At 36.2% G+C, this 26,480-nt stretch overlaps 1 protein-coding gene across 1 annotated transcript in view; it reads left to right on the top strand.

The window, feature by feature from the left end:
- Dscam1 (Down syndrome cell adhesion molecule 1) overlaps nt 1-26,480 on the top strand; it is a 66,208-nt gene that overhangs the window by 7,296 nt on the left and 32,432 nt on the right. The window contains exons 3-6 of the mRNA XM_085660686.1: nt 1,122-1,303; nt 1,820-1,958; nt 7,723-7,893; nt 12,610-12,759. Coding sequence (XP_085516812.1) covers nt 1,122-1,303; nt 1,820-1,958; nt 7,723-7,893; nt 12,610-12,759 — 642 coding nt within the window. The remainder of the gene's footprint in view (nt 1-1,121; nt 1,304-1,819; nt 1,959-7,722; nt 7,894-12,609; nt 12,760-26,480) is intronic.

The following is a 26,480-nucleotide window of genomic DNA, read 5'->3' as shown; positions in this document are numbered from 1 at the left end:
AGCTCGAGATGTGAAAAATCTGCAACACCTGTTCTGTATACTTGCGTGTACCTACTGTCGTATCTTTGGTAGCTTCGATACCGTACGCTTTACTGACCGGTTCTTCGTGACTCGATTTTCTATAGGTAGTATAACTACAGAACTAACACGCTGACGTTCGTTTTTTTTTCTTTCATGTGGATGTGCGTACAGGATGAGCTTGAAAGATGAATTCTCTTGCGAATTCAGGTAGCAGCCTAATCGTATTGCGTTTCTTTGCGTGATTAAAATTTCGAACTGCGATCGAGCTGAAATCATGTGAAGACGATTATAAGTCACTCAAGATCTTATCGAATGTGATTTTGTTAAAAGAGAATTGTTTCTAGTTCGGGGCAATATCCTTTTTAGAAACGTTATCATTCGTGTTTTATTATCGATTTAAAACTCTCCACTTTCAAGAGTTTTGCAATAAATGCAAGCTAGGTACAGCGGAAAAGGAATCACGCATTGCATATCTTCTTTATAGACATACGACATTGACAGCATATTATTCAATAGGAGACCGACAACCTGTTGTTTGCCGTAATTGGCGACACGCCAGTCGAGTATATGCGCATGCGTCTAGGGATATATGAAGCGTATCCTACAGGAAACGAATGATAAGCAAAAGGAAATTCACGAAATGCTAAGATTATTTTTTATTTTTGTATTTTATCGATCTGTTTTATTTCCTGTATAAATCATTATGTCCTCGATCTATCAAAGATTCGTTACACGATAGAATAAATAATTAAAAATAATATAAAACGATTAGAGAGAGGGAGAGAGAGAGAGAGAGAGAGAGAGAGAGAGAGAGAGTGAGAGGGAGAGAGTGAGAGAGAGAGGGAGAGAGAGAGAGAGAGAGAGAGAGAATTTCATCTTTATTATTTAACTACGTAATCGAGGTATTTCTGTTAAAAAAGTTTTTTAGTAGATCATCGATCAATTCACCGTTAACGAGGAAATTGCGGCAAGATATTCGCGTTAAGAATTGCAACGATAGCTCGTGTTATTGTATACTAGGTCAGGCCACTCCAGAGCAACGACGGTTATTATATCATTGAGAAGATAAGTTAATGAAGATGGATGGCTTTTTGTTTCAGTTGCTATCGCTGAGGATGAATCTATGGGACCCGTTTTCGTTAAGGAACCACCAAACAGAGTCGATTTTTCAAATGGAACTGGAGCTGTCGTTGAATGCCAGGCTAGAGGAAATCCCCAACCGGACATTATCTGGGTTCGTGGCGATGGCACTGCTGTTGGAGACGTTCCTGGATTGAGACAGGTGACTTCCGTTCACTTTTTCTCTTTTTTTTTTAAGTGATCCCGTTATGATAAAATTGGTTAACTTGATTTCAAGGACGTGATATCTACAATATTTTCTTTCATTCATTAAAAAAGCGATATTTCATTCAACTATCTATTAATTGTGAATACGTAGCCGTGAAAAGACATACAAGAATCTATTGCTCTTTTGTATTTACATACTCTGGCTATTTATCGGCAGTCCAATTATTTTCACTTCGTTAGTTCCATTGGTTTGCTTTATACTTATACGATGTGGTATATTAATCGACCCTAATACATAATGCTCATTCTCGCGGCTAATGACGTCTACTTGCTGCCGTTTTTATCTAATCGACCATAAGATTTTTGACTTCTTTGTTATATATACTTTTATATATGCGTTCGTACATTGAGGTAAACATTTTATATATAAAGTAAAGACTACTTCTTATGTACTCGAGATTAAAATCTCTGAACGTACATACTTGATAGTTCATTTTTTTGCTTGCTGCAGGTCCTACCGAATGGAAATTTGGTCTTCCCTCCTTTCCGTGCCGAGGATTATCGTCAAGAGGTTCATGCTCAGGTTTACAGCTGTCTCGCACGTTCCCCAGCCGGTTCAGTTCACAGCCGAGATGTTAATGTAAGAGCCGGTAAGTGCCTTCCATCCCGAATATTATACGGTGCAAGTCCGTCGTTTGGCCATCTGTTAAAATTATTAGAAAAAGAAAAAAGAACAAAAATAATAGATAATCTCGTAAGATTTTATTTTCTCGAGATTTATAAAGTTTTATTAAACTTCAATAAATAAGAATAAATTTAATATTTATAATAACATAGTTCAATTGAAAAAGTTGTACATTATTGATTAATTAATTTCATATTTGAATATTTTTATTATTAGACACAAATATATATATATATATATATATATATATATATACATATATATGTAAATTAATTATTAACTATATATTATAAATCTCAAAAGAGGTGGCCAAATACTGTAATACAAAAAACCTTTTTTCCAGCAAAGTTTAAAAAAAAAACAAACATCCTCGAAGGTCAAGTACATATCAACTTTTCACGTACTTGAAAGTGATGAACGCGTCGTCGTTGTCAATTAGATGGATTTTTTTAGGAGCGATGCGGTGGGGAAAGATGAGGTTAGAACGCAGGAAACTTGAATCTCATGTACTCGTTTAATTACAGAGAAAGATCGCTGCCGCCGCCGTCGCATTTGTGTGAAATGCGTATTCACACAATGCCTCTTTTCTCTCTTTTTTTTTTCTCTCTCTCTCTCTCTCTCTCTATCTATCTATCTATCTATCTATCTATCTATTTCTTTCATTCTATTTTCAGGATGTAATTTAAAAGAAACTTAATTTACGAAGTATCGCGAGGATTCGTTTTACATATGCGTGTATTATATTTGCCGTATGAAAAGGAGAGAGAGAGAGGGGGGTTAGAAAACTTGTCTAGTGATTCATTTTCGTGACGTCATGCGCGCCTCATGACGTTTTACTATCGATCGCAGTTATTTTTGTGCGTTTATCTTTCGTCGGCTCAATTATTCTTCCGTGATATAAAGAAATGCACTTATTTCGCGAACAAGTTTCTTTTTCCTTTTTATCAGATCTCTGGATTATGTCAAAATAAAAGAAGAGGGCAGAAGAAGAAGAAAATGAAGTGAAAAATCAGGGAAAGAAGAAGAGTAAAAGTTATCGTATAATGACGAATAATAAGTGGCACATACTCCTCTACGCTTTCATTTGTGCCTCGTTAATCTTTCTCTCTGCTTTTCCCTTGTCTACGGCATTCTCGTGTAAGAGTATTGAACGTCATTAGTATTGTCAAGAGATGACAAATATATATGTAGCGCGTGCTTTTAACGAGAAACGTCGAAAATACGTCATTTTCGTTATAGTATAGTACGTTGTTGTAACAACGTTAATTTCATTACGAGTGATTATCGTCATTGTTGTTTGAATAATAGAAAGACGAAAAAGAAAGTTAGATCAAAGTTAAAAGTTGTAATAAAATATCGTCTAATGTAGAGACGAAAGGGAACATTTTTTATTTTTCATACTAATCGTAGAAAATTTTCATTTCTTTCTTTACGCAATGAAAAAAAATACACGAAAACAGTGGTGGCGCAGTATTACGATACCGATGTGAACAAGGAATACGCCATCCGTGGAAACAGCGCCATATTGAAATGTGTCGTGCCTTCTTTCGTCGCCGATTTCGTTAAGGTTCTTTCATGGCATACCGATCAGGGAGAGGAATTCGTACTGAGCGATGACTTTGGTATTTTTTTGTTTATTTGACTTTAGACATGTATAGAGTAAATGAACGAACTCGTTATCTATATACGTATTACATTGTATCAAACCAGAATCCCTTTTTTTTGAGCAGATCGAGCATCGCACTTTCGATTGTTTTATTCCACTGCCGTTAAATTATCCACGTAGGGGTTATTGAACGGAAATTATTCATTAAGAAAACCGCCCATCTATTACGATTTACGAGACGTTAATGAAATTTTACACTGCAGTTTGTCGTTTCGAAAATCCACTATTCTAAAATGCATTGGATGTATTGGTCCAGATAAAATTTTTTTTCTCTTTACAAGTATCATGAACTAATATATCGAGTTTATGAACATACAAGAATCCGTCATCCATTTCGTTAATGTTGTTCTTGACTCATTATCCATTACTCTAAAATAATTGGAACACGTCGACGACTTTTATTCCATTCCCTTTGTATCTATCTATATACATATATAGATATATACATATATGTGGGTATATATCTATCTTTTTTTTTTAACGTACGAATCCCTTATAGTTCGTCATTCGATTATAAAACGAGACATGTCTTTTATGTGTAGCTTCGTGCAGTTTCGTGAAATCTTGCGTGTTAGGTTGCTGTTGCGACTGCGGTGTAAGATGCGACAATGCGAATCGATCTGCTCTCAAAGAGCCGATGTAATCTCATCCTTACGGCTCTCGTCAACGTCGACGAATTTTCTTCCAGTTATTTATCTTCAATGAACCACGATATAAATTACGTTTTTTAATTGTTGTTGGTGTAAACATTCTGGAAAAAAAATTAACTCCTTTAATGAATAATTTATTTTTAAAGAAATGTTTATGAAATATATTATTATGTCAATATTGAAGCAGAAATAATGGAAAGATTATAATATCATGTCTTTTCACAAAATTTGTTTAAATTTGTAAATTAAATTTATTAATATGTAACTCTGCAATTACATGCATTTATGAATTTTGTAAATTTCAATTAAATGAATGAAATTCTTGATGAGAACTAAACTATTGCAGAAATGAACCGTTTAGTATTTAATAAAATTATTTTAAGTACGAGATTTCTTTTCATTTTCTAATCTCGTAAATATATATTTTAATTTTCCGCTTGTTCGCAAAATGATGTATTTGATCGCGTGTGCGAAAATTATTCGATGGTTGCGTGCGATAGGAGAGAGAGAAGAGTGAGTCGAATGAGTAATAACGTCGTTCTTTTAGGAATGGCCACGGGAATTCATTGTTGTCGTTCGTTGCAGTGGTACATCAATACTATCAGTCAGAAGTCAACAACGAATACGTTATTCGTGGCAATGCGGCGATTCTAAAGTGCAGCATACCGAGTTTTGTAGCAGAGTTCGTTCAAGTAGTCGGTTGGCAGGATGACCAAGGAAATTCGTTTAATCCGCAGGAAGGAAATGGTAGGGGGATGAGATTTGATTAGGAGAGACGAGTATCTTTTTCTCCGAATTTTTATAGAACAATATTCGGACGTTGCAGGCAGCGTTGCATTTCAAGAGCGGTCAACGTCGAACGTGCGCGATGAAAGTAGCTTAATAAGCATATTCTATCTTGTGGATGATAAATTCTTAATTACATGCAAACAATATGTTACGTGCAATCTATAAATAGCTAGGATGATTGTGGAGTTCCGATAAACTATTATTATTTTATAGTATATGACAGAGATGTAACAACAACAGTTGCGTATCGTCATAAATTATTAGCTAACCTTTTTATTACACGTTCTTTCAAACATTGAATATTTTTATTTTTATTATGATTGAAATATTTGGAGTAACTGAATTATCATGTGATGTGCCACTATAAACTAAAGCGGCAAGAAACTTGTGATATACTCATTCAAAAAATAAATTAAGTTCCAGCGAAACGGAATAATCAATTTAGAGAGTTTTCTAGCAGTCGTTTTTTTCCTCAGTTGTGACTCAGTATTACGAGGCAGAGGTGGTATCGGAATACGTAATAAGGGGAAATGCAGCCATCTTGAAGTGCACCATACCGAGCTTTGTCGCTGAATTTGTCTCGGTTGAGTCGTGGGTGGGAGGTGATGGCTCGACCTTCAGACCATCCAATGATTATGGTACCCACGCATTCACATTCATATTCACATAAACATACATACAGATACGCCCGCGTGCACAAACACACACCTATAAAAAGAGGAGCTTTCCCTCGATCTTTCTCTTTTTAGTCCCTTCTTCCTCATCGACAAATTTCATTTCCCCCAGAGTCCTCGACTCTTTTGGCATTGGCGCGTTCCCTTGTAACACGTAGCGTTGAACGTTATAGTTGGACGTGTGCAAAGTAGCACGTGGTAAACGATTCGTTTCCGCTCGCGCGTCGGCTCTCGGTGTCTGCCGATGGCTCACGGCGGTGGCAGTTGACATGTACGTACGTACATATGTGTAAGTGGTGGGTTGATTAACTATATCATGATTCTCACGCTGTACGATTGTATCGCAGTATTTAAATTAACGATATTATTTTCCATGTTTAAAACTTTCTCTTTCAAACTTCGTCTATAAATTACGTTTTATTTTTTGTTTGGTCTTACTATTTTATTATATTTGACCGATTTTTCCTGATTTAATGAATTAATTATACATCAGCTTGAGTTATAAGTAAAGAGACAACGATCTATCATCGAATCTGGATTAAAATGAATTAGAACGGAGCTTAAAATTAGATTAGAATCTATTAATTATGATCAGGTATATCTGGTATGTGTGTGTGCTTTTCGTACAGTCGTCGCGCAGCCTTACCAACCGGAAATCCTGACAGAGTATGTAATAAGGGGTAACAGCGCGATCTTGAAATGCAGCATCCCGAGTTACATCGCTGAATTCGTTACCGTTGAGGCATGGATAAGAGAGGACGGAGATGTCTACATTCCAGAGGATCCTGTTATCGGGCAGGGTACTAGAGGCGTGTCTCCTCTTTCATTTTTTCTTCGACCAATCGATACATTTGCACGAATTCGTTTCTGATACTTTCTTACAAAATCATCGACTTTTTTTCTTTTTTTCTTTTATAAATTTCTTTATATCGTCTGATATGAATTTTTCTTTTTAATAATTTATACAATTTTTCAGAAAATTTTTTTTAAATTATTGTTCACAAATATTATTCAATCACTTCGAATTTGTAAAAAGATATATTGATTGGTCTTGAAGAAAACATATTCGTTTGTGATTAATCCAAGCTAATCGAAAAAACATAAAGGAAGATATTTTTCTGACTAAATAGCACATTGTTTATTATATTATTCCGTACCATTGTTCTCTAATTCACCCGTTTGCCTAACAATGTCCTGGCAATGCCCGCGCGGGCAGTCGTTTCGCAGTTTTTTGTCACCGAGGCTGAGAACGAGTATGTGATCCGAGCAAACAGTGCGATCATGAAATGCAAAATACCGAGTTTCGTATCGGAGTTCGTTCAGGTGGATCAGTGGGTTGCCGATGATGGGACAGTGTACACGCCTGGAGAGGAGTACGGTAGGCGTCGTGGTCGATAACCATATAATTAACAATCGCACATTCCCGGACTCGATCAATTTTCATCTTTCCTTTTCAAATCTCGTTCCTCTTTCTTTCTCTCTTTGTCTTTCTCATTTTATCTATCTATCCATCTCTTTTTGTCCTTGTCGAGCGATAACGGCAGCTATGTAGAAACCGCAGTCTCGTTTACTTATTATCGACGTGATTTATTTTATTACGTATATCTAAAAGGCCGACGTTCTGTGGCTTGGTTTCTGTTAAAAGGATGATTGTATCTATTCTTCTTCTTCTTCTTCTTCTTATTATTATTATTATTATTACTAATTTAATATCGTTTACGCTTTCTGTTTTTTACGGAAACTATTAATGTAGATAATATATATATTCGTATGATTTATAATTTAACTTTTATTTAAACTTCATGACATTGATCATTGATTCTTTTAATAATATCTTTATCAGTTCCATTATCGAGATATTATATCGATTTTTATACATGTCTGTTTTGTAATGATTCATCATTCACATGACGATCTACCTATCTCTTTCTGGGAAACGGCGCGTTGCAGTGGTCCAGCAATTCTACGAGACAAGAGTCATCGACGAGTTCGTCTTACGCGGTAATACGGCAACCTTGAAGTGTCTTGTGCCCAGCTTCGTGGCGGATTTTGTAGACGTGATCGAGTGGCTTGCAGTTGAGGACGGTTCGACATATACCTCTAGTAATCAAGACGAAAAGGGTATAGTTTCTATCGTCGTACGATTTCGAATGTAAAAACGAATTAACGAACGGCGTTGATTTTGTTGCATTCTTATTTTACATAAAGCTCTCGTAGATACATCGGCATGCCAGAAAATATTTTCCTTGAATTCTTTTTTGAAATCGAATAAAATTATAATAAATTAAACGCGAGCTATAAATGTTTTTGATACTATTGGTGATTAAGTTAGTAGGAAAATTAAAATGGGAAAAGCATTAGAGCATTCGACACAGTACTTTAATTAAATTACTATATTAAATTACACCTCGTGCTCATCCTTGGGTGTCGGGTAACGCGGTTCTCCACTCGCGTGCGTGTACGTACGCACACAAAACCATTTTTCTTGTCTTCCCTAGAGTGGGAGAGTATTGCATACGATCGAATATGGTGATCGTCACAGTGTATAAAAAAAAAAAAAAAAAAAAAAAAAAAAGAAAAAAGAAAAAAAGAAAAAGAAAAAAGAAGAGTATGGTCGATGGAATGGAAAGCACGAGTCCGAGGCAAACTTTGCACCTACCCTTTTCTCGATCGATTCTCGGTTTTACACGGATGGATGGATGGATGGAAACGCGCGCGCGGCTGGCAGTGGCCTCGTTTGGCTTGGGAACCTCGGATTAGGTTAAGTCAGACTAATCAGGCCGAGAGCAAATTAACGTACCGTCTCTCTACGAAGAGACGAGACCAGCCTCGTCGACTTTATATTCGCTTTTCGGTGAAGAGAGGGTCGTTTCCGGGACTATTTGCCGACGATAGAATTGAATTTTCCTACGGCGCTTTATCCACTTCTATAACTTTCTATCTCTCTCTCTTTTCTTCTCTCTCTCTCTATCTTTCTTTTTCTTTTTCTATCTTTTTCCATCAAACTGTTTCTCATACTCTCTTTCCGAGAGAAATTCTGTTGGGTGATCGTTCAAACAAGAGTCCATTAAATTTGATCGCTGACGTGTCATCAGTTGGAAATGATTATGGATTCGTAATGTCGTTAAGGATCATCACCCTTAATAGGTTTACATTGATTTCCGCCAAAAAGAAGGAATTGTTCACAGGAAAAGAAATGATGTCTATGATTTAGAATAACATGATCTCTATTGAGCATCTTTTTAAATATTTCAGTCAACACATTGTTAATTCTATCGAAAAAGTTTCTAATCGATGTTTAAAAGATCGTATTATTTATGGGACTTGAAAAGGATAAAGTTTGTAGTAAAAGATGATTCATTTTGGTCAATCAGTCTGTTAAAAATTTCTGGAAATGTTTCGGTGATTTCTTTGTAGTTTGTTTCTATTTCAGAATATCGGTATTTCGTAAAAATCGATTTAACGAACGTGTCGAACTAAACGAACACCTGATGAAGTTTTGCACCGTTTAATTGATATTCCACTTTTATTCAGTGAATCTGACGAAGATTCATAGATGCATCGTACGATCGTGGGATATCGAATTCACGAGTTGATCCCTGCTCAGTTCATTGAAATTTTAATCTGTGAGATCAAAGCGGGTGGTCGTGTTCCACTCAATCTCTTTCTCTCTCTCTCTCTGTCTCTCTGTCTTTCTCTCCGACTCCTTTTTTTTAATCGTTCTTCCGGTCTCTCTCATTCTTGTATTCCGCCTCTTTCTCTCTTCTCTTTTTATCCTTTTTCTTTCACTTTATTACAGTGGTCGGGCAGTACTTTGAAGTTCAGGTTTACGACCAGTTCGCGATACGTGGCAACGCGGCCATTTTCAAATGTCAAGTTCCCTCCTTCGTAGCAGACCACGTGGATGTTGTAGGTTGGATCGACTCGAATGGCGGAAGTTATGTTGCCGACGACCAGTCATACGGTAGAGACATCGACTCGAACGTATTACTCTAAACGTACCTATTATTTTCCCCCTTTCGTAAGTTAAGTTCCTTGAACGAGAATAATAACATGGAAGATCAAATGAAGGTCGTTAAACTCGTTTGCTCGACGAAAATATTATGTATTTTCTTCTAGTTTTCTAAAGTCATAAACGGTCCTTCTTTGTAAATGCACGCGATATATTATCTGCCAAAGATGCAGATCACTACGCAAGTTTAATGAAAAAATTAATGAATTAATTTAAGACGATACAATGATGATCTTGTAACTAATATAACATCAAATATATATTTCGAACGTGAAAAAAAGAATTTGATGTAGCTATCGATCGTATTTATTGATCAGTAGAATACACGGTGTAGAAGATTTGCATCTTTATGGTAAAACCGGAAACCGATGTCTGGTTACAGTTGTCGGGCAGCGGTATGCAGTGAACGTGATGGACGAACACGTCCTACGGGGGAACGCCGCTATTATCAAGTGTCACATACCGAGCTTCGTCGCCGAATTCGTGGAAGTCGACTCTTGGATCGAAGACAATACCACTGACATTTATCCTAGCCCTGATTATGGTACACACATTTAACAGAAAGAAATATCAACTCGCGTGAAACGATATTTGTCGTCTTGTCCTGTCCTTTGTATGCATCGTAAATGTCGGTGATCATCGAAAGTTCACCCTGATTCATACTTTAATCGAATTTGGAAGAAGCTTCTAGATTTAGACCGTTGACTTTTCTCTTCGTCGTATGTTTCTTCTTCTATTGAATAAAATAAAATAAAATAAAATAAAATAAAATGAAATGAAATGAAATGAAATGAAATGAAATGAAATAAAATTAAAAAAAAGAGAAAATTAAAGGAACTATCGAGAAAGTTAAAGTTCGTTGAACAAAACTTTTTCAGTAAATATCAAGATTACTCTCGACCACCATCTAATTGACCATCCCAATTTAATTGTCATATCGATAATGAAGATTTTTTATCTCTGACGTTAGCATGAAAATTAATTAACGTTATTTATCGTATAACAACACGCGAAGGGTCTGACGTGCAAGATCGTTGTTGTTGCTTCTTTTGATTTTTTATTTTCGTTTTTCTTGACGAACGATACTCCTCCTAGCTCAAGTCAGGAAAAGAAAATTCAACAAGTATGTCAGGAGATTGAATTTCAGTAAGGTTCTTGAATGCGTGATTTCTTCTCTTTTTTCTTTGGGTGTACTTTCATATTCGGTCGATCGACCCTTTCCTCGATTTTTCTCATAATCTTATATAATTCTAGAAAGCTGATGGAGAATTCCCGTTCTATTCGAGCGCTCTTCTCTTACGTTTCGAACGTTTCGAAGCCGGGTACATATAAGCGTCGTTTTCGAGAACTTCGTGTATTGTTACCAAGCGTATCGAATCTCTTTCGGAATAAATTCGTACGACGTTGACTGCCGCTGCTCGCGCTGTCCCAGACATTCTCTTGTCCTTTTATCTCTCTTTCTTTCTTTTTTTTTATCTTTTTATCCTTTCCCAAGCACGCCCTTCCTAAAAATCCTTTTTTATAAGTTTATAGTTATTAAAATGTTTTGTAGTGTTGTAATCGCTTGAGTTTGCTTTTCAACTGCATGACTTTGATTAATTTGTTCCATATGTCCTATTTTGCGACAGATAATATCTGATTCCATTTTTAACAGATTGTTAATTATTAGGGCAGATTTTCTCATTCACATGTGTATATCTATAAATATTTATATATTTATATTCATAAATATTAGATTTAATTTAACTTAACGTTCAGTTAAACAGACTTAAAAATAAATTAATTTTATTATAATATTTTCTAGAAAATAAATTGTTTCTTAAAATTTTCAAATGTTGCAAAGCATGACATAGGGAAATGTTAACAAAATAATTCCAACAATGGACCCTTTTCACTAAACCATGTGGTTATCGTTTAAAAAGTTCATAATAGAATAATAATTTATTTGAGAGATATAGTCGTTCAAAAATTGTATTAGAAAGATAGATTTTATCAACAATTATGCGTATACACGAAAAAATATTTATTTTCATTGAAATAATTACAATTTGTACTTAGAAAAGTATATCAATGTTCTATTATGACAGAGTAAGTAATATATGTTGCGTTTTCAAAGCACAATTTTATATATATTTGTTAAATTGACCGCTATCTATACATGGTTAACTTTCTATTGATGGTGAATTTGAAACAACGTATATTAACAAATATGTAAATACATATATTATAAAACATTATTAAGTTTATTAAATTTAACGTTTCTCAATGTGCAAAGGGTCGGAGGAAATAATGTGAAACTCTTATAATAATACTCGAATACAATAAATGTTATCGGCCTTGTATTTAGTTGATAACAAACAATACATTTAATTAAGCGTCGAATGTGTTTACAATATTTCCTCTTGTCGTTACATTAACGTGTTGGAACTCCCAAGCGGTGTGTGTCGGACGATTGAAGTAGGAAATAGATACGAAATCTCTCGGTATTCAATGTTCGACTCACTTGGGAAACAAGGATCGTAGTGTGGCATGCATGCAAGTGTGTTCAATTAATCGTCCATTGTATTCGAATGTTCGCAAGAATGTTCGAGTATCGTGCACATTTTTTCAAAGTGATTGAACTTTATTTCGATTGAATGTTTTACGAAAAATTTACTTTTTTATTTCTTGAGTACGTTATTATTTTTATATGAATTTTAAATATAAATTAATTTTAAATATAAATTTTTACCAATCGAGTATCAGTCGTTTTGATTTGCACGATTTTGTGATAAAGTTGAAATAAAGATTATTAATCTTTTCCTTTCGGGGGGTTTTCGGAATAGATGGAAAATACTTGGTTTTACCCTCTGGAGAACTGCACATCAGAGATGTTGGACCTGAAGACGGATACAAGACCTATCAATGCCGCACGAAACACAGACTCACCGGAGAAACAAGATTATCTGCTACTAAGGGACGTCTCGTCATTACCGGTAAGTCGAAGCATAGAAATTTTCTACCTTCACATTGAAATAACGATTCTGATGGCTTTTTTTTTTTAAAGATTTATCCTTAATAATATTGTATTATCAAATTCGAAGAATGATGTTATCGAGTTTGGAATTAATTTTTCATTTATTCATTTCTATATCTACGTAAATCAGAATCGTACTTTCGATTTTGAATCCAGACGTCTCGATGATACAATCTCGCTTAATAATTATTTGACATTAATTATATGTATCATACGACGAATATGTTTAAATAATTATATGACAATTCGTTGTAATTCGAGTAATATTTTGTAGTAAAGTCAGAAATAATTCTGTTTACAGGCATAATGACACATTAATTCAATTTGAGACAGCGATAAATATTAGAATTTTTGTATGCATGGAAATACGTCTGGTTTCGAAATTTTTATTGAAAAGAAAATTAATTTTTCTACCAATTTACAAATGTTAGAATATGAATAGAATAAAAATGATAAATTCTTTACTAATTATATATTTTATCGATATATTTCGCAATATTTTTATTGAAAAATTAATTTTCTTATATAATGTAATTATACATCTGGACTTTTTTGCCAATTAGCTCGATCGTTTTGCAATTATTCATTATTTTTTGTAACAATTTGGAGTAAAAATAGAAGTGATTGAATGTATTAATTTATTTAGAATATAAGAAACATGATGTACATATTTGATTTCCTCAAATCGTAAGTTAATACAACAATTTCATTGTTTTCAAAAGAATCATCAAAGGATCGAGTTGATTGGTAAACCTGAATGCTGGGACAGGGTACCCCTGCGGGCACGCGCCACCGCCCGCCCAAAACTTGACTCTTGGCATGATCGGTTACGAAAATTACATTTGAAGAAGGAAAAACAAAACAAAAAAAAAAAAAGAAAAAGAAAAAAAAATCAATGATCGAAGCGCAAAATTCTTTCGTTTCTTAACGACGTTCTCTCGCGATCTCCGGGCTCTGACCTTCGCTCTCGCGTGGTAAGTTCTCTATAAAATAATTTAACGTCTCTCGAACGAGTCATAGTTTTGAAATGTGGACGTAACACTTAAAGAAGCTGTTATTCGTTTTTGCTCTTTGTCTCTTGCATTTGTTGTTCTTTTCTTTCCTTTTTATTTTTTACTGAAAAATGAAATATTTTTCTATCGTTATCGAACAATGCATTCTTCAGCTTCGTTGAGTGTTTAATTGTTCCACTTTTATGATATTGATGGAGAACAAAATGTGTCACAACGATTGATGGAACATAAACGCTGGTCGAAGTCCTTTATTCGTGGATCGAATTGTCTTTTAAATGGGTAATAAAAACAAATGTACAATTATATATATATATATATATATATATATATATATATATATATATATATATTAAATACGAAACAGTGATGTAAATGAGATAACAAGGATTAGAATGCTCTAATGATCATGATCAGTGGCCAAAATAGGAAAGGGTTGATTAATAAAGTATAAGGTTCTACGATCTTTTCGTTATGCAGAACCTGTGGGGAGTGTACGACCAAAGTTTCCAAGTATGGACAATATAAATGGACTTTCAACGAGTTCCAGTGACAATATACCGCTTCTGTGCCCTGCTCAAGGATTTCCGGTTCCATCTTATAGGTACGATATTTTCTATCGTATCGCGTCGGTCTTGTAAGCGGGTCAATAAAAGGAGCGGAATCTTGATAAAGGGTTTAGAAGGCACGAAAGGAATAATTTTTTATTTAAGTGCCAACCGAATGGTGTCGAGAAAATAAGGAAATGATGAAGTAGAATCTTTTAAACACTTTATTTTATTATCGAAATTGAATTTAATTAAAATAAGCGATAATAATAATAACGATAACTGATATTTCTTTTCGGATCGATGTTCTCTTTCAAAACCGTCAGAGAGAATGGGACTTGATGTTCTACATATTCGACGTTCCATTTCTCTCGTCAGAGCTTTTCCGTATATTCTCAGAGACACCATCGGGAAATACCGAGTCGAAGATCGATAAACGCAGGAATGTGACATCTATTGATGTCAAATTAATACGACAATCGTTTAAGGATCGATATTGCGGGTGACCCATTTCACTTGATCTTAACGTTCTACGGTTTTTAATAACTTTGATTCCACCATGTTGTTCCATTTTGTTATTATGATTTAGGGAGTAGCAAAAAGATATTAGAAAGATATTAGAAATCTCTAAACATAGGTATACTTTCTAGAGCCCGTTGGAAGCGTACGTCCAAAGATTCCTTCTACAGATGACATCCGTGGCTTCAGAGCACTAGTCAACGGTTCGCAAGCCCTGTTGTGCCCAGCACAGGGGTTCCCCGTTCCTTTGCACAGGTAGAGAACAAAAATATGACAGCAGTATGAATAGGTCGATATCTAAGTAATAAGTAGGTAATAACAAATCAATTTTAATAACGCGACACAATCAGAACCGGTCGGCAGTGTGAGACCAAAGTTTCCAACGATTGACGACTCCAGGAGTTTCCGAACAACCATGGATGGTTCGGTCACTTTATTGTGTCCCGCTCAGGGCTTCCCTGTTCCTGTGTACAAGTAAGTCGAGCCTTAAAATCGTTAGAATGTCTCGTTTATTTCTCGTCTATCCGTTTATTTATCTCTGTCTTTCGCTCTTTTTCCTTTCGAATACAAAAAAGAAAAAATTTATGGTTGCTACAAACAGAGATAATTCATAGTTAGATATTAAGGATTAGAAATACGATTATTCTATTCTGCTTCGAGGGTTTCCGTTAGTAGTACTAGAATGATAGAATTAGAATGTTGTTCACGTACGGTGCTGTAGATATTTGAGTCGTTTCGTTTTAAAGTTCTATCAGGGTTTCCCTGTCCCTTAATGGTAAAGAAAAATGCGTCGTTAGATTTGGATTAATTTCGATCTTATCGGTTCTTTAGAACCGGTTGGCAGTGTAAGGCCGAAGTTTCCGGTTATGTCGAACATAAACGGTTTCATGACGTACCAAGGTGGAAGTATGACGCTATTGTGTGCTGCTCAAGGATTTCCTGTCCCATCTCATAGGTACGATCATAGTAGATTTAAGTTCAATAATTTCGATTTGTCGACAATACCTTCCACGATAAATTATAACCCTTAGGATATACCTGTCCCAGTAGACAGGTACATAAGACACATTTTCAACACGAGTTTCAAATTTGGCGATTATTATCATCATCAGTATTATTATTATTACTATTATTATTCAGAACCCGTTGGTAGCGTGAGTCCAAAATTTCCAACGATAGATGATACTAGAGGATTTCGTACGATCAAAGACGGTTCAGTTACTCTAGCTTGTTCAGCCCAAGGGTTCCCTGTTCCCGTACACAAGTAAGTCGCGAATTGTCAAATAGTTTGGATTACTATTCAACGATTGTAATTATTCTCTTGTAATCTCACTTGGGGGGACATAAATATACAGAACCTGTGGCAAGTGCACGACCTAAACTTTCGAGTACGATCAACCTGATTGGACTTTCAGCGAAGACGAACGACAGTCTCTCCCTTTTCTGTCCCGCTCAAGGATTTCCGGTTCCGACTTATAGGTACGATCGATATGAAAATCTTTGACCAATAACAATAATATTAATTGATGAAACGAATACAATAGCAAAGTGAAAGTACGAAGGCGAAGGAAATCATTTATATTGATCGTTGCTAAAGAATTCATTTAGTGAAATAATGGCACACGTTGAAAGAAGATAAACGTAGACGTATTTTCTGAAAAAGTAGAGAGGCGTTTAAATCGGGCAGCAAGAGGAGCTCTTCTAGTTGCTAGGTTCCCTGTCCTTGCATAGAAAGCATTTTTGTATTTCAATGGGAACGTTACTAACGTTCAACGTTCTATTTTTCTCTCGTTCTAATCCACAGTGCCCGTAGGAAGTGTTCGTCCTAAATTTCCAACGATGGATAACTCTCGTGGATTTATTGCTAAAAGTGGCAACCCTCTAACTTTACTGTGCCCTGCTCAAGGATTTCCTATTCCATTGTATAGGTGGGACAAGGTCATTGTATTATATATTATAAGATTAGATATTAAAATTGGAAATTACTCGATTGGAGGTTTGTGTATGAAAAGAACTTTCGGGTGTGATAGTTCAATCAAAATTGAATGAAATTATTGCAATAGATATATCTGCGATTAATTAAATTAATTAAAAAATTGATTACCCTGCCCCAGCGAAATTGAATGATTTCATGCAACAGGGTTGAAAATGATTGCCAAAAATAATATTTGTCTTTTCGATCCATGACAATCACACCCAAATGAAAGTCCTTTCTCACAGAACCAGTCGCCAGCACAAAGCCAAAATTCCCGATGACAGAGAATTCGCGTACCTATACGACGTATACGGTTCGTCGCAACGAATCGCTGAGTCTACCATGTCCGGCTCAAGCCTTTCCCGTTCCAGCTTTCAGGTACAGAAAATATCTTCGATATAAAAAATTGAAATAGATTAATTCGAAGCGCGTTAATGCACGGCTGCTATACCAAAGGAAAGGAGTTAAAGATGAAATGTACGAGGTAGTAGGAATATTCGTATTCTTTTCTTTTATTTCTTCTGATTCGTGATCATTTTGTCGAATATCAAAATAAATCAATCAATTTTTGAATTTTTAAATAAATAAGACAAATTCGTAAATACTTTCATAGAGTAGCAAGAATTCAAAATAGGAAGTAGGGAAGTACAAATTAATGTCAACTAACGATATTTTATTCTTATTAACCAAATTGTGTATAGATATTAATATAGATATTATATCACACTTTCAAGTATTCGTGTTATTTCCGATATTTCGTAGAGTCTGTTGCAAGCACCCGTCCAAAATTTCCGTCGTTACACGATTCGCAGACTTTTAAAGTGTCCCTTGGTGGTGCGATGACGTTGCTGTGTCCTGCCCAAGGGTTTCCTGTTCCATTGCACAGGTAAAGAAAGATCATTCGCTTGGACGTATCTATTTGAAGTTGGAGGATACGATGATTGTATATTTTTTCATTAGAACCGGCATCCAGTACTCGTCCACAGTTGTCCGGATCGAGCGACCTTCAAAGATTCAGCGCATCTTCCTTAAAAAGCGTTACACTTTTATGCCCTGCTCAAGGATACCCAGTTCCTTTATATAGGTAGGCAGACGAATGCGTTATCTTTTAGGAGATTTATAAAAGTGACAAATCTGTTTTCATTTTGATAGTAGACAGGTAGAAAGAACTTGAGTTTTAAATACGTAAGCGAAGTATTATTATATTAGGATATTGAAGATATCAAGTTTGATAGGGAGTATCCCTATTCCAGCATATCAGTATTTAGAAAACAGAAGAAGAATTTAAAAGAATCTCGTCGAATCAACTTTTTTAGAACCTGCCTCAAGTACTAAGCCTCGATTTCCATCCGTGAATGATGTTGGATTGCGTGTTACGAAAGATACAAATTTTACGTTGCTTTGCCCGGCTCAAGCATATCCAGTTGCCACATATAGGTAGGTTGATCAATTTGCGTTGACTGAGATCTTGTTACGAGTTTTTAACCCTGTCCCAGTAATCAGATAGTCAACTTTATAATGATGTTCGTCATTCGACGGTGACGTAACTTTTATAATGAATCAGGATTTTGAGAAATATTACAAATCTTAGGTCTCACTTTTTCTTTTTAGACAAAAATCTGATCTGGTTACGTCACTTTTACTTTTTGTTATCGATTTAATGTAGTATATAAAGCTTAACCTCTATTCTCAGTCTAATTTGTAGAACCGGTTGGCTTTGCAAAGCCCAAGTTTCCCACGATCGATAAAAGTCGTACTTTCGAAAGTTTAGAAGCACGAAGTGTTCAACTTTTGTGTCCTGCACAGGCGTATCCTGTTCCGGTATCTAAGTAAGTTCTTCGATAGAGGAATTAGAGATTTTAAAGGTTTTCTCAAGCTTCGTTTTTTGTGGTGCTCGTTTCAACATGATTATCGCCGGGGCAGACAGAGTCAGTTCTCAATTTCACGGTAGGTAAACTTATTGTAAGCACATCATTCTTTTTCACAATGAACGTGACATGGACGACGACGGTGACAACAAAGGCAACCTTATTTTTGTTTTTAGAAAGGCGGCAAGGGATAACCAATAAATCGTTTAATCGATACACCACTTTGTATCCTATCCTTCGACGAGTTTTCCTTCGTTTTTTTTTCCTGGATAATTGAAACAGTTTTCAATTTAGCTTCAAATTAATTCGTTTAAATCGTTCAATGAACTTGTAGTTGATCGAGGGATATGTACCTGGACCCAGCGTTGAGGAACTTAGACAAATTCCAATTTGCTAAAGGAACTCGAAATCTTCTACAAGATATTTCTTTTATATTCAGAACCGGTAACCAGTGTAAAGCCAAAGTTTACAAATGCCGATATAAAGGTGGTCAAGCCAACTCCGAGCATGAGCAAGGTGTCGATGACTTGTCCAGCTCAAGGGTTCCCTGTCCCTATTACACGGTCAGTAATAATCGTTATCTCTCAAAGGATCTTTCGTTCTCGATTAGAACCGACTTCGAGCGCGAAACCAAAATTACCGGCCAATCGGAAAGTCGAATTCGTCGAAATGAAATTGGACGGTGCGGTGAGCCTCGTGTGTCCTTTGCAAGGCTATCCTGTTCCAATTACGAGGTGAGACAATTACTCACCGTCGATTCTATCATACATCTACGCGTATCATGTTATATCAATCTCGTTACCATCTCGAACGTGTGTGTACTTTCGAAAGTATCATTTCCATGCTAGTTTCGTTTTTCAAATTAATTTTTTCACATGTCGGTATTAAATTTTCTATCGATACGAGAGTTAAACTTGATTTCATCTTTATAGCTTTTACTTGTATTATTTCTTTACACTATTTTTTCTCTTTATTTTTTTTTTTCTTTCAACAAATAATAGAATTAATTTTTTGATGAACCACTCGAACGATCGTTTCGATCTGAACCTATTCTCCTAGAGCCTGTTGGATTCAAGTCTCCGATATTCTCCAGCGATCTTACGTTGAGCGCTTATTCGAGACGCGAGGGTATCGGCGTGGTGCTAGCCTGTAACGCTCAGGGATTTCCCGTTCCAGCTGTCAGGTAAAATAATATCTTTTTGCATCAGAGAAGATCTATCTCCTCTTTGAGGATCCAAAACGATCGTCGATTTCAGAGCCTGTAGGCGCGAGATCACCTAGGCTTACGTCGGATGATCTGAGCCGTACAATTGGAAGATATGAGGGACAGCCCATCACAATATTTTGTGCAGCTCAGGGAAGCCCTGTCCCTACTACTAGGTAAATTGAAAAGGCTAGATTTTTTTTAGGGATGATTAGGATATATTTTGATCGAGGAAACAAAACTTTCTTGTTTTCCTTTGAAATTTTCGTTTTTCCTTCGATAATGTTTAGAACCAATTGGAAGCAAAGCACCTGCCTTTTCTGGGGAAGCCAAGATCTCTTTGCTATCTCGACGAATCGGAACAGAAGTTAGCATCTCCTGCAACGCCCAGGGTTACCCTGTCCCTACGTTTAGGTATGAAAGTTCGATGATAATCTTGATCTTGTAATTGGTTCGTTGCTTCGTCGAGCTAATTGCTTTTCGTCGAACTAATTGCTTTTCATCGCGAGAGAACCTCTCATATCTCTGTCCCTAGCCATTGTATCCAAGTAATCGAATTCCGATGCTGTTTAGAACCTGTCGGAAGCAAAGCACCTGCTTTTGCTGGAGATACTAAACTCTCCTTGCTGATACGAAGAGTGAACTTGGATATTGGTCTTCTCTGTAATGTTCAAGGCCATCCGCCTCCTAAAGCTAGGTATTGGACTAGTGTTGAAAGATTTCAATTGAAATTTACTTTAGCTCTTCGAATTCGAGATTTATTAGAATTCTTTGATTATTCGTTAAAATGAATTTATAAAATACTTAGTATGTATATCAACGAAAATCTATTAATATGAATTTAAATAATGTTATTTTTAATGAACAATTTGTGGCATATTACTTTTGAATCTCGATTGCGAAGTGAATTGAAAAAGATGAAAATATTCTATTTTTATGATGTCGTCGTTACAAAGAAAGAAGTCGTCCTTGTACGTAATAGATCTGAGGTAGGTCAGTTCTGTTTGCAAAGTCAAAGATACACTCGCGTTTTCTACAAGTAGTGTAGATATCTTTTGAATGAAGTCACTTAGAGAGACTTTAATGTCGTCCGTTTTAAAGTACACTGTTTTCTTTAGAACGCTTGAAGGTCGTGAATTTGGAATGTGGGTCAAAGTACCATCGGGGTACCCTGTCTAAGTAGAAGAAAGAGAGAAAAAAAAATAAGAGTAGGGCTGACTTCGAGGAGATTTTGTCCATCTTTTCATTTTCTTTCCCAGAACCCATGGGAAGCAAAGCACCCGCATTTCTCGGAGATGTAAAGTCTTTCTTTTTCCTCCGTAAAGAGAACACGGAAGTAAGCTTGCTATGTAATGCCCAGGGCCACCCTGTTCCCGTGACCAGGTATTATATTACTTTCTCTTGAAAGCTGTAGTTCAAGGCCTTTGTAGGTCGCTTCTTTACAGATACTCAGAGAAATTTTTAGAATATCAATCGTCGTCTCCTTGCTTCTCGACTGAAATAATATTCTAATTATGTTCGATGTTCGTCGATAAGACTGATCGAAAAAACATTCGTTTCTTTTTGCTTGTTTGTTAAATACCGCGACAGAACCGGTGGCAACGAGGAAGCCGAAATTCTCGAGTGACTCTAAGATAGTAGGCTGGTATGATCGGGCAGCAAGTCAAGATCTCACCTTGTTGTGTCCTGCCCAGGGGTTCCCAGTTCCAACTTATAGGTATAACAAAGTCGAGAGAATTAGACATCAAGCATGCCTATGTTGTTCTTATCCGTATTAGAGCCAGTAGCTACGAGGAAGCCAAAGTTTTCGACGGAGTCGAAGATTACTTCTTACGAACGTGTCATCGATCATGATACTACTCTGCTTTGTCCCGCCCAGGGGTTCCCAGTACCAACTTATAGGTATATAACATATATAAATACATATAGACGACTCAGAAAAGAAAAGGATCAGGAAAATTTATAGTATTTTTAGACGAATAGTATTCTCGTGTCACGTTCCGATTATATTATTCATTTTTTTTGGGGAAATCTCACAATTGTAGAGCCAGTTGCAACGAAGAAACCAAAATTCTCGAGCGATGCTAAATTCGCTGGGTACGATCGAGTCGTTGACCAAGATCTCACTCTCTTCTGTCCTGCCCAGGGGTTCCCAGTTCCAACTTATAGGTATATAATATTTATATAAATACGTGTATAGATGATTAGAAAAGAAAGGGAGCATTCGATCACGAGAACTTAAAGTAATTCGAGATGAGTAAAATAGTATTGTTTTTTATGTCTCTAGTATTATTCGTTTCTTTGGCAAATTTCACGATTGTAGAACCAGTGACAACGAAGAAACCAAAGTTATCGAGCGACTTTAAGATGGCCTGGTATGATCGAATTGTTGACCAAGATCTTACTCTCTTCTGTCCTGCTAAGGGGTTCCCAGTTCCAACTTATAGGTATATAATATTTACATAAATACGTGTAAATGATTAGAAAAGAGAAAGGATCGTTCAATTACGACTATTAGTCACTTTGAAGTCTTGATTATTAGTGATTCCTTTGGCAAATCTGATGTTTGTAGAGCCAGTGGAAATGAAGAAACCAAAGTTTTCGAGTGACTTTAAATTGGCCTGGTACGATCGAATCGTTGACCAAAATCTCACTCTCTTCTGTCCTGCTCAGGGGTTCCCAGTTCCAACTTATAGGTATATAATATTTACATAAATACGTGTAGATGATTAAAAAAGGCAAGGATCATTCGATTACGAAAATTTAGAGCTAGTAAGCTGCTCTCTTGTGTCCCCATTATTTTTCGTCTTTTTTTTTGGCAAATCTCACGATTATAGAGCCAGTGGCTACGAGGAAACCAAAGTTTTCGAGCGATGCTAAGAAATCCTGGTACGATCGAGTCGTTGGCCAAGATCTCACTCTCTTCTGTCCTGCTCAGGGGTTCCCAGTTCCAACTTATAGGTATTTAATATTTACATAAATACGTGTAGACGATTAAAAAAGGCAAGGATCATTCTATTACGAAAATTTAGAGCTAGTAAGTTGCTCTTTTATGTTCCCATTATTTTTCGTTTTTTTTTGGCAAATCTCACGATTGTAGAGCCAGTGGCTATTAAGAAACCAAAGTTTTCGAGCGATGCTAAGAAGTTCTGGTATGATCGAATCGTTGGCCAAGATTTCACTCTCTTCTGTCCTGCTAAGGGGTTCCCAGTTCCAACATATAAGTATTTTTATACTAAATATCTAGATAGAGAAGTTGAAAAGAGACTTTTACGATATATTCTCGCTCGTATTTATCCGAAGAATGAGCATGCTTTCTTCAATCTCTCTCTCTCTCTCTCTCTCTCTGTATATTTGTTATGTATGTGAAAATCGTTAGAGCCAGTCGGAAGCAAGGCGCCGGCATTGACAGGCAATTTGAAAGGCGGATGGATGGAAAACAAAGCAAGCTCAAGCATCGTCTTAACATGTCCAGCGCAAGGCTATCCCGTACCTTCCTTTAGGTAAACCTTTATTAATCTTTAAACGGAGTATCTTTCCACTCCCGCATTCCATTTTACGCGGTTAATGAAGAGAATTATAGAAAGTCAGATGTTAATTTACTCCGGTGACTTTGTCGTTCCTTTTATATTTGAATATCTACCGTTAAAGTACACTTTTGATAATTTATCGTAACAGAGATAAAAGTATGAGTTTTAATTAGTTGGATTATTTTCTAGATGTATAATTTCATTGTTTCCATTTAGCTTTCATGGGTTCCCTGTTCCAACCGATAGTGGTTTATTAAAATTCACTTCGTTGATAGTATTGTTATATTTTCTTCTTTTTGCATTATTAGAATCAGTTGGAGGTAAGGCACCAGCATTGATGGGTGATATAAAAATGATAATGATATTGGAAAAAAAGACTGACGGTAGCGTTGTACTAAGGTGTCCTGCTCAGGGTTATCCTGTGCCTTCTTTTAGGTAAACGAATATATATTTTTCTTTATCTCTTTATTTTTTTTCATGCCTGATACAATCACGTGGACGTATATAGTAACTTAGAATTTAATCGAAAAACAGTATCTTTCGTATATTTTTATGGGTCCCCTGTTCCAACCGGTAATCTTTTAGATAATTTACTAATATTTCCATTCTCGATTATTTTTTTTTTATTTATTTTTGCGTTGTTAGAACCAGTAGGAAGTAAAGCACCAGCGTTTACTGGCGGTGACGTAAAAGGCGTATGGATGGAAAAAGGGATGAATTCTAGCATCGTACTGCAGTGTCCAGCGCAGGCTTATCCTGTGCCATCATTTAGGTAATTTATATATTGCGTTTAAAAAATCAAAGAATACGCGTTCTCGATCGTATCATTTCTTTTGCAAGGGGTACTCTCTTCCGGTTTCTCGGTTTATTTCGAGAGTATATCGAGTCGCTCGATCTATCTCATTATTTTATCAGAACCTATTGGAGGCAAAGCACCAGCATTGATGGGCAACGTAGTTGGCGTTATAATGAACAATCGAGCAGACTCACCAGTCGTGTTGTTTTGTCCAGCTCAGGGTTATCCCTTACCTACGTATAGGTAAATGATTAATATCCAGAAATATAATTGCGACATATATATTTATGAGCTTTTAATTGAATATTATGTGTTATTCGAAAATATTTACTTAGGAACGATTATAAATATTTCCTTTTTATTATACATCATTCATTTGCTTACACTCGAGCGAGTTATTCGGTGTCTCATAAAAAGTAAAATATGTTAGCGCTGATTGCATGTCAATTTGTATCTGTTAGAACCGGTGGGAAGCAAAGCACCGACTTTCACGAACGAATTAAAAGGTGGATGGTTAAAGAAGAGAGCTAACTCGAATATCGTGCTAACGTGCCCTGCTCAGGGTCATCCTGTACCAATGTTTAGGTAAATGCTTTAACAAAAACAACATATATATATATATATATATATATATATATATATATATATATATATATACATGTGTGTGTGTATAAAATGCTCTTCTCTCGCGCACGTGCTTCCGAATTAAAAGAACAAAAAAAAAAGAAAAAAGAAAAAAGACGAATACAAAGAAAAAGAAAAGAGAAGAAACGTCAAAGCGTATTTATCGTCGTTAGAACCGATTGGAACGAAAGCTCCCGCGTTGACGGGTGACTTGAAAGGCGGATGGAAGGACAAAAGGGCGAATTCCAGCATCGTCTTGACGTGCCCGGCTCAGGGATATCCTGTGCCAAGTTTTAGGTAAATGGCTTCTCTCTCTCTCTTTCTCTTTCTCTCTCTCTCTTTATTTTTTCTATTTTACTTTTCTTTTACTATTTTCTTTCGTCGATGATAGTACCGAAACTTTCTTTTTGAACTTTCATCGTTAGAACCGATCGGATTCAAAGCCCCCTCATTGATCGATGACTCTAAACGTGATTGGAAGGAACACAGTACGACGTCGAGTATTATACTGTTCTGTCCTGCCCAGGGTTATCCTGTACCCAGTTTTAGGTAATACTTAGCTATATATAGCTCGCTAACGTATCTCCCGATAATCGTGAAAACTAGTTTGATAATCGCGAATAATTTCTATATCGTTAGAACCTGTTGGAAGTAAAGCACCGTCGATATTGGGTGAGAAAGGAAGTTTAATGGAGAGAAGGACTTCGACGAATATCGTGATACCTTGCCAAGGGCAGGCTTACCCTGTTCCAACTTTCAGGTAAATTTTATAAAGTTAAGAAGGCAAAACGACAAAAGAGGATTTTGGAGTTTTGCACGAAACACATTTAAGATACATGGATGGCTAGGATTCATTATTTATTTTCGTGAGAAATTTCCTTCGATATTTATGACGGAAGTGATTCGGTCGTACTTTTTAATATTATCATATGATCGTTGAAAAGCGTCTTTTGGGTTAAGAACCTGTGGGAAGTAAAGCGCCTTCGATTACGGGCGATGCCAAACGATGGCTGCAGGCGAGGTCGTTGGCTGGATCGGTGATGCAGTGCCAAGCTCAGGGACACCCAGTGCCAGCATTCAGGTAGATAGAGTATCTTTTTATCGATCGCGTTCTTATTTCTAAACGGGATAGTTACGTATTACTTCGTTTCATTGTATCAATGAATGCATATTTTTTTCTTTCCTACTTTTCCTTTTTTCTTTTTTTTCTACTCGATGAGGTATTCTATAGTCCTTGATGTTCTTTTGGCGGATGCGTGTCGGATCTATTTCTCAGATTAAATTGTTCGCCTTGTTATTTTTACGTCGTCAGAACCAGTGGGAGCGAAGGCGCCAAAATTCTCGAGCGATGATCGCGTGCATTCATTCATACGTGCCAAAGGAAGTACGTCGAATTTGTTTTGTCCGGCCCAAGGTTTCCCAGTTCCATCGTTCAGGTATAGATACATAGGAATAGCCGTTTTCCATGACTTTTGCTCGTATTTTTTCGCAGAACCGGTAGGCTCGAAGGCTCCTGCGTTTCAGAGCGAAGCTAAAAGCGTTACTTATGTTAAACATGCTAAATCTTCTGTAGCGTTAACATGCTCGGCTCAGGCTTCTCCACCTC

Source organism: Vespa mandarinia, chromosome 1 (assembly GCF_050613455.1).
Source record: "Vespa mandarinia isolate Hongniang chromosome 1, ASM5061345v1, whole genome shotgun sequence".
Lineage (NCBI taxonomy): Eukaryota > Metazoa > Arthropoda > Insecta > Hymenoptera > Vespidae > Vespa > Vespa mandarinia.
The sequence above is the reverse complement of the archived record's forward strand: the minus strand, read 5'-3'. Positions and strand labels throughout refer to the sequence as shown.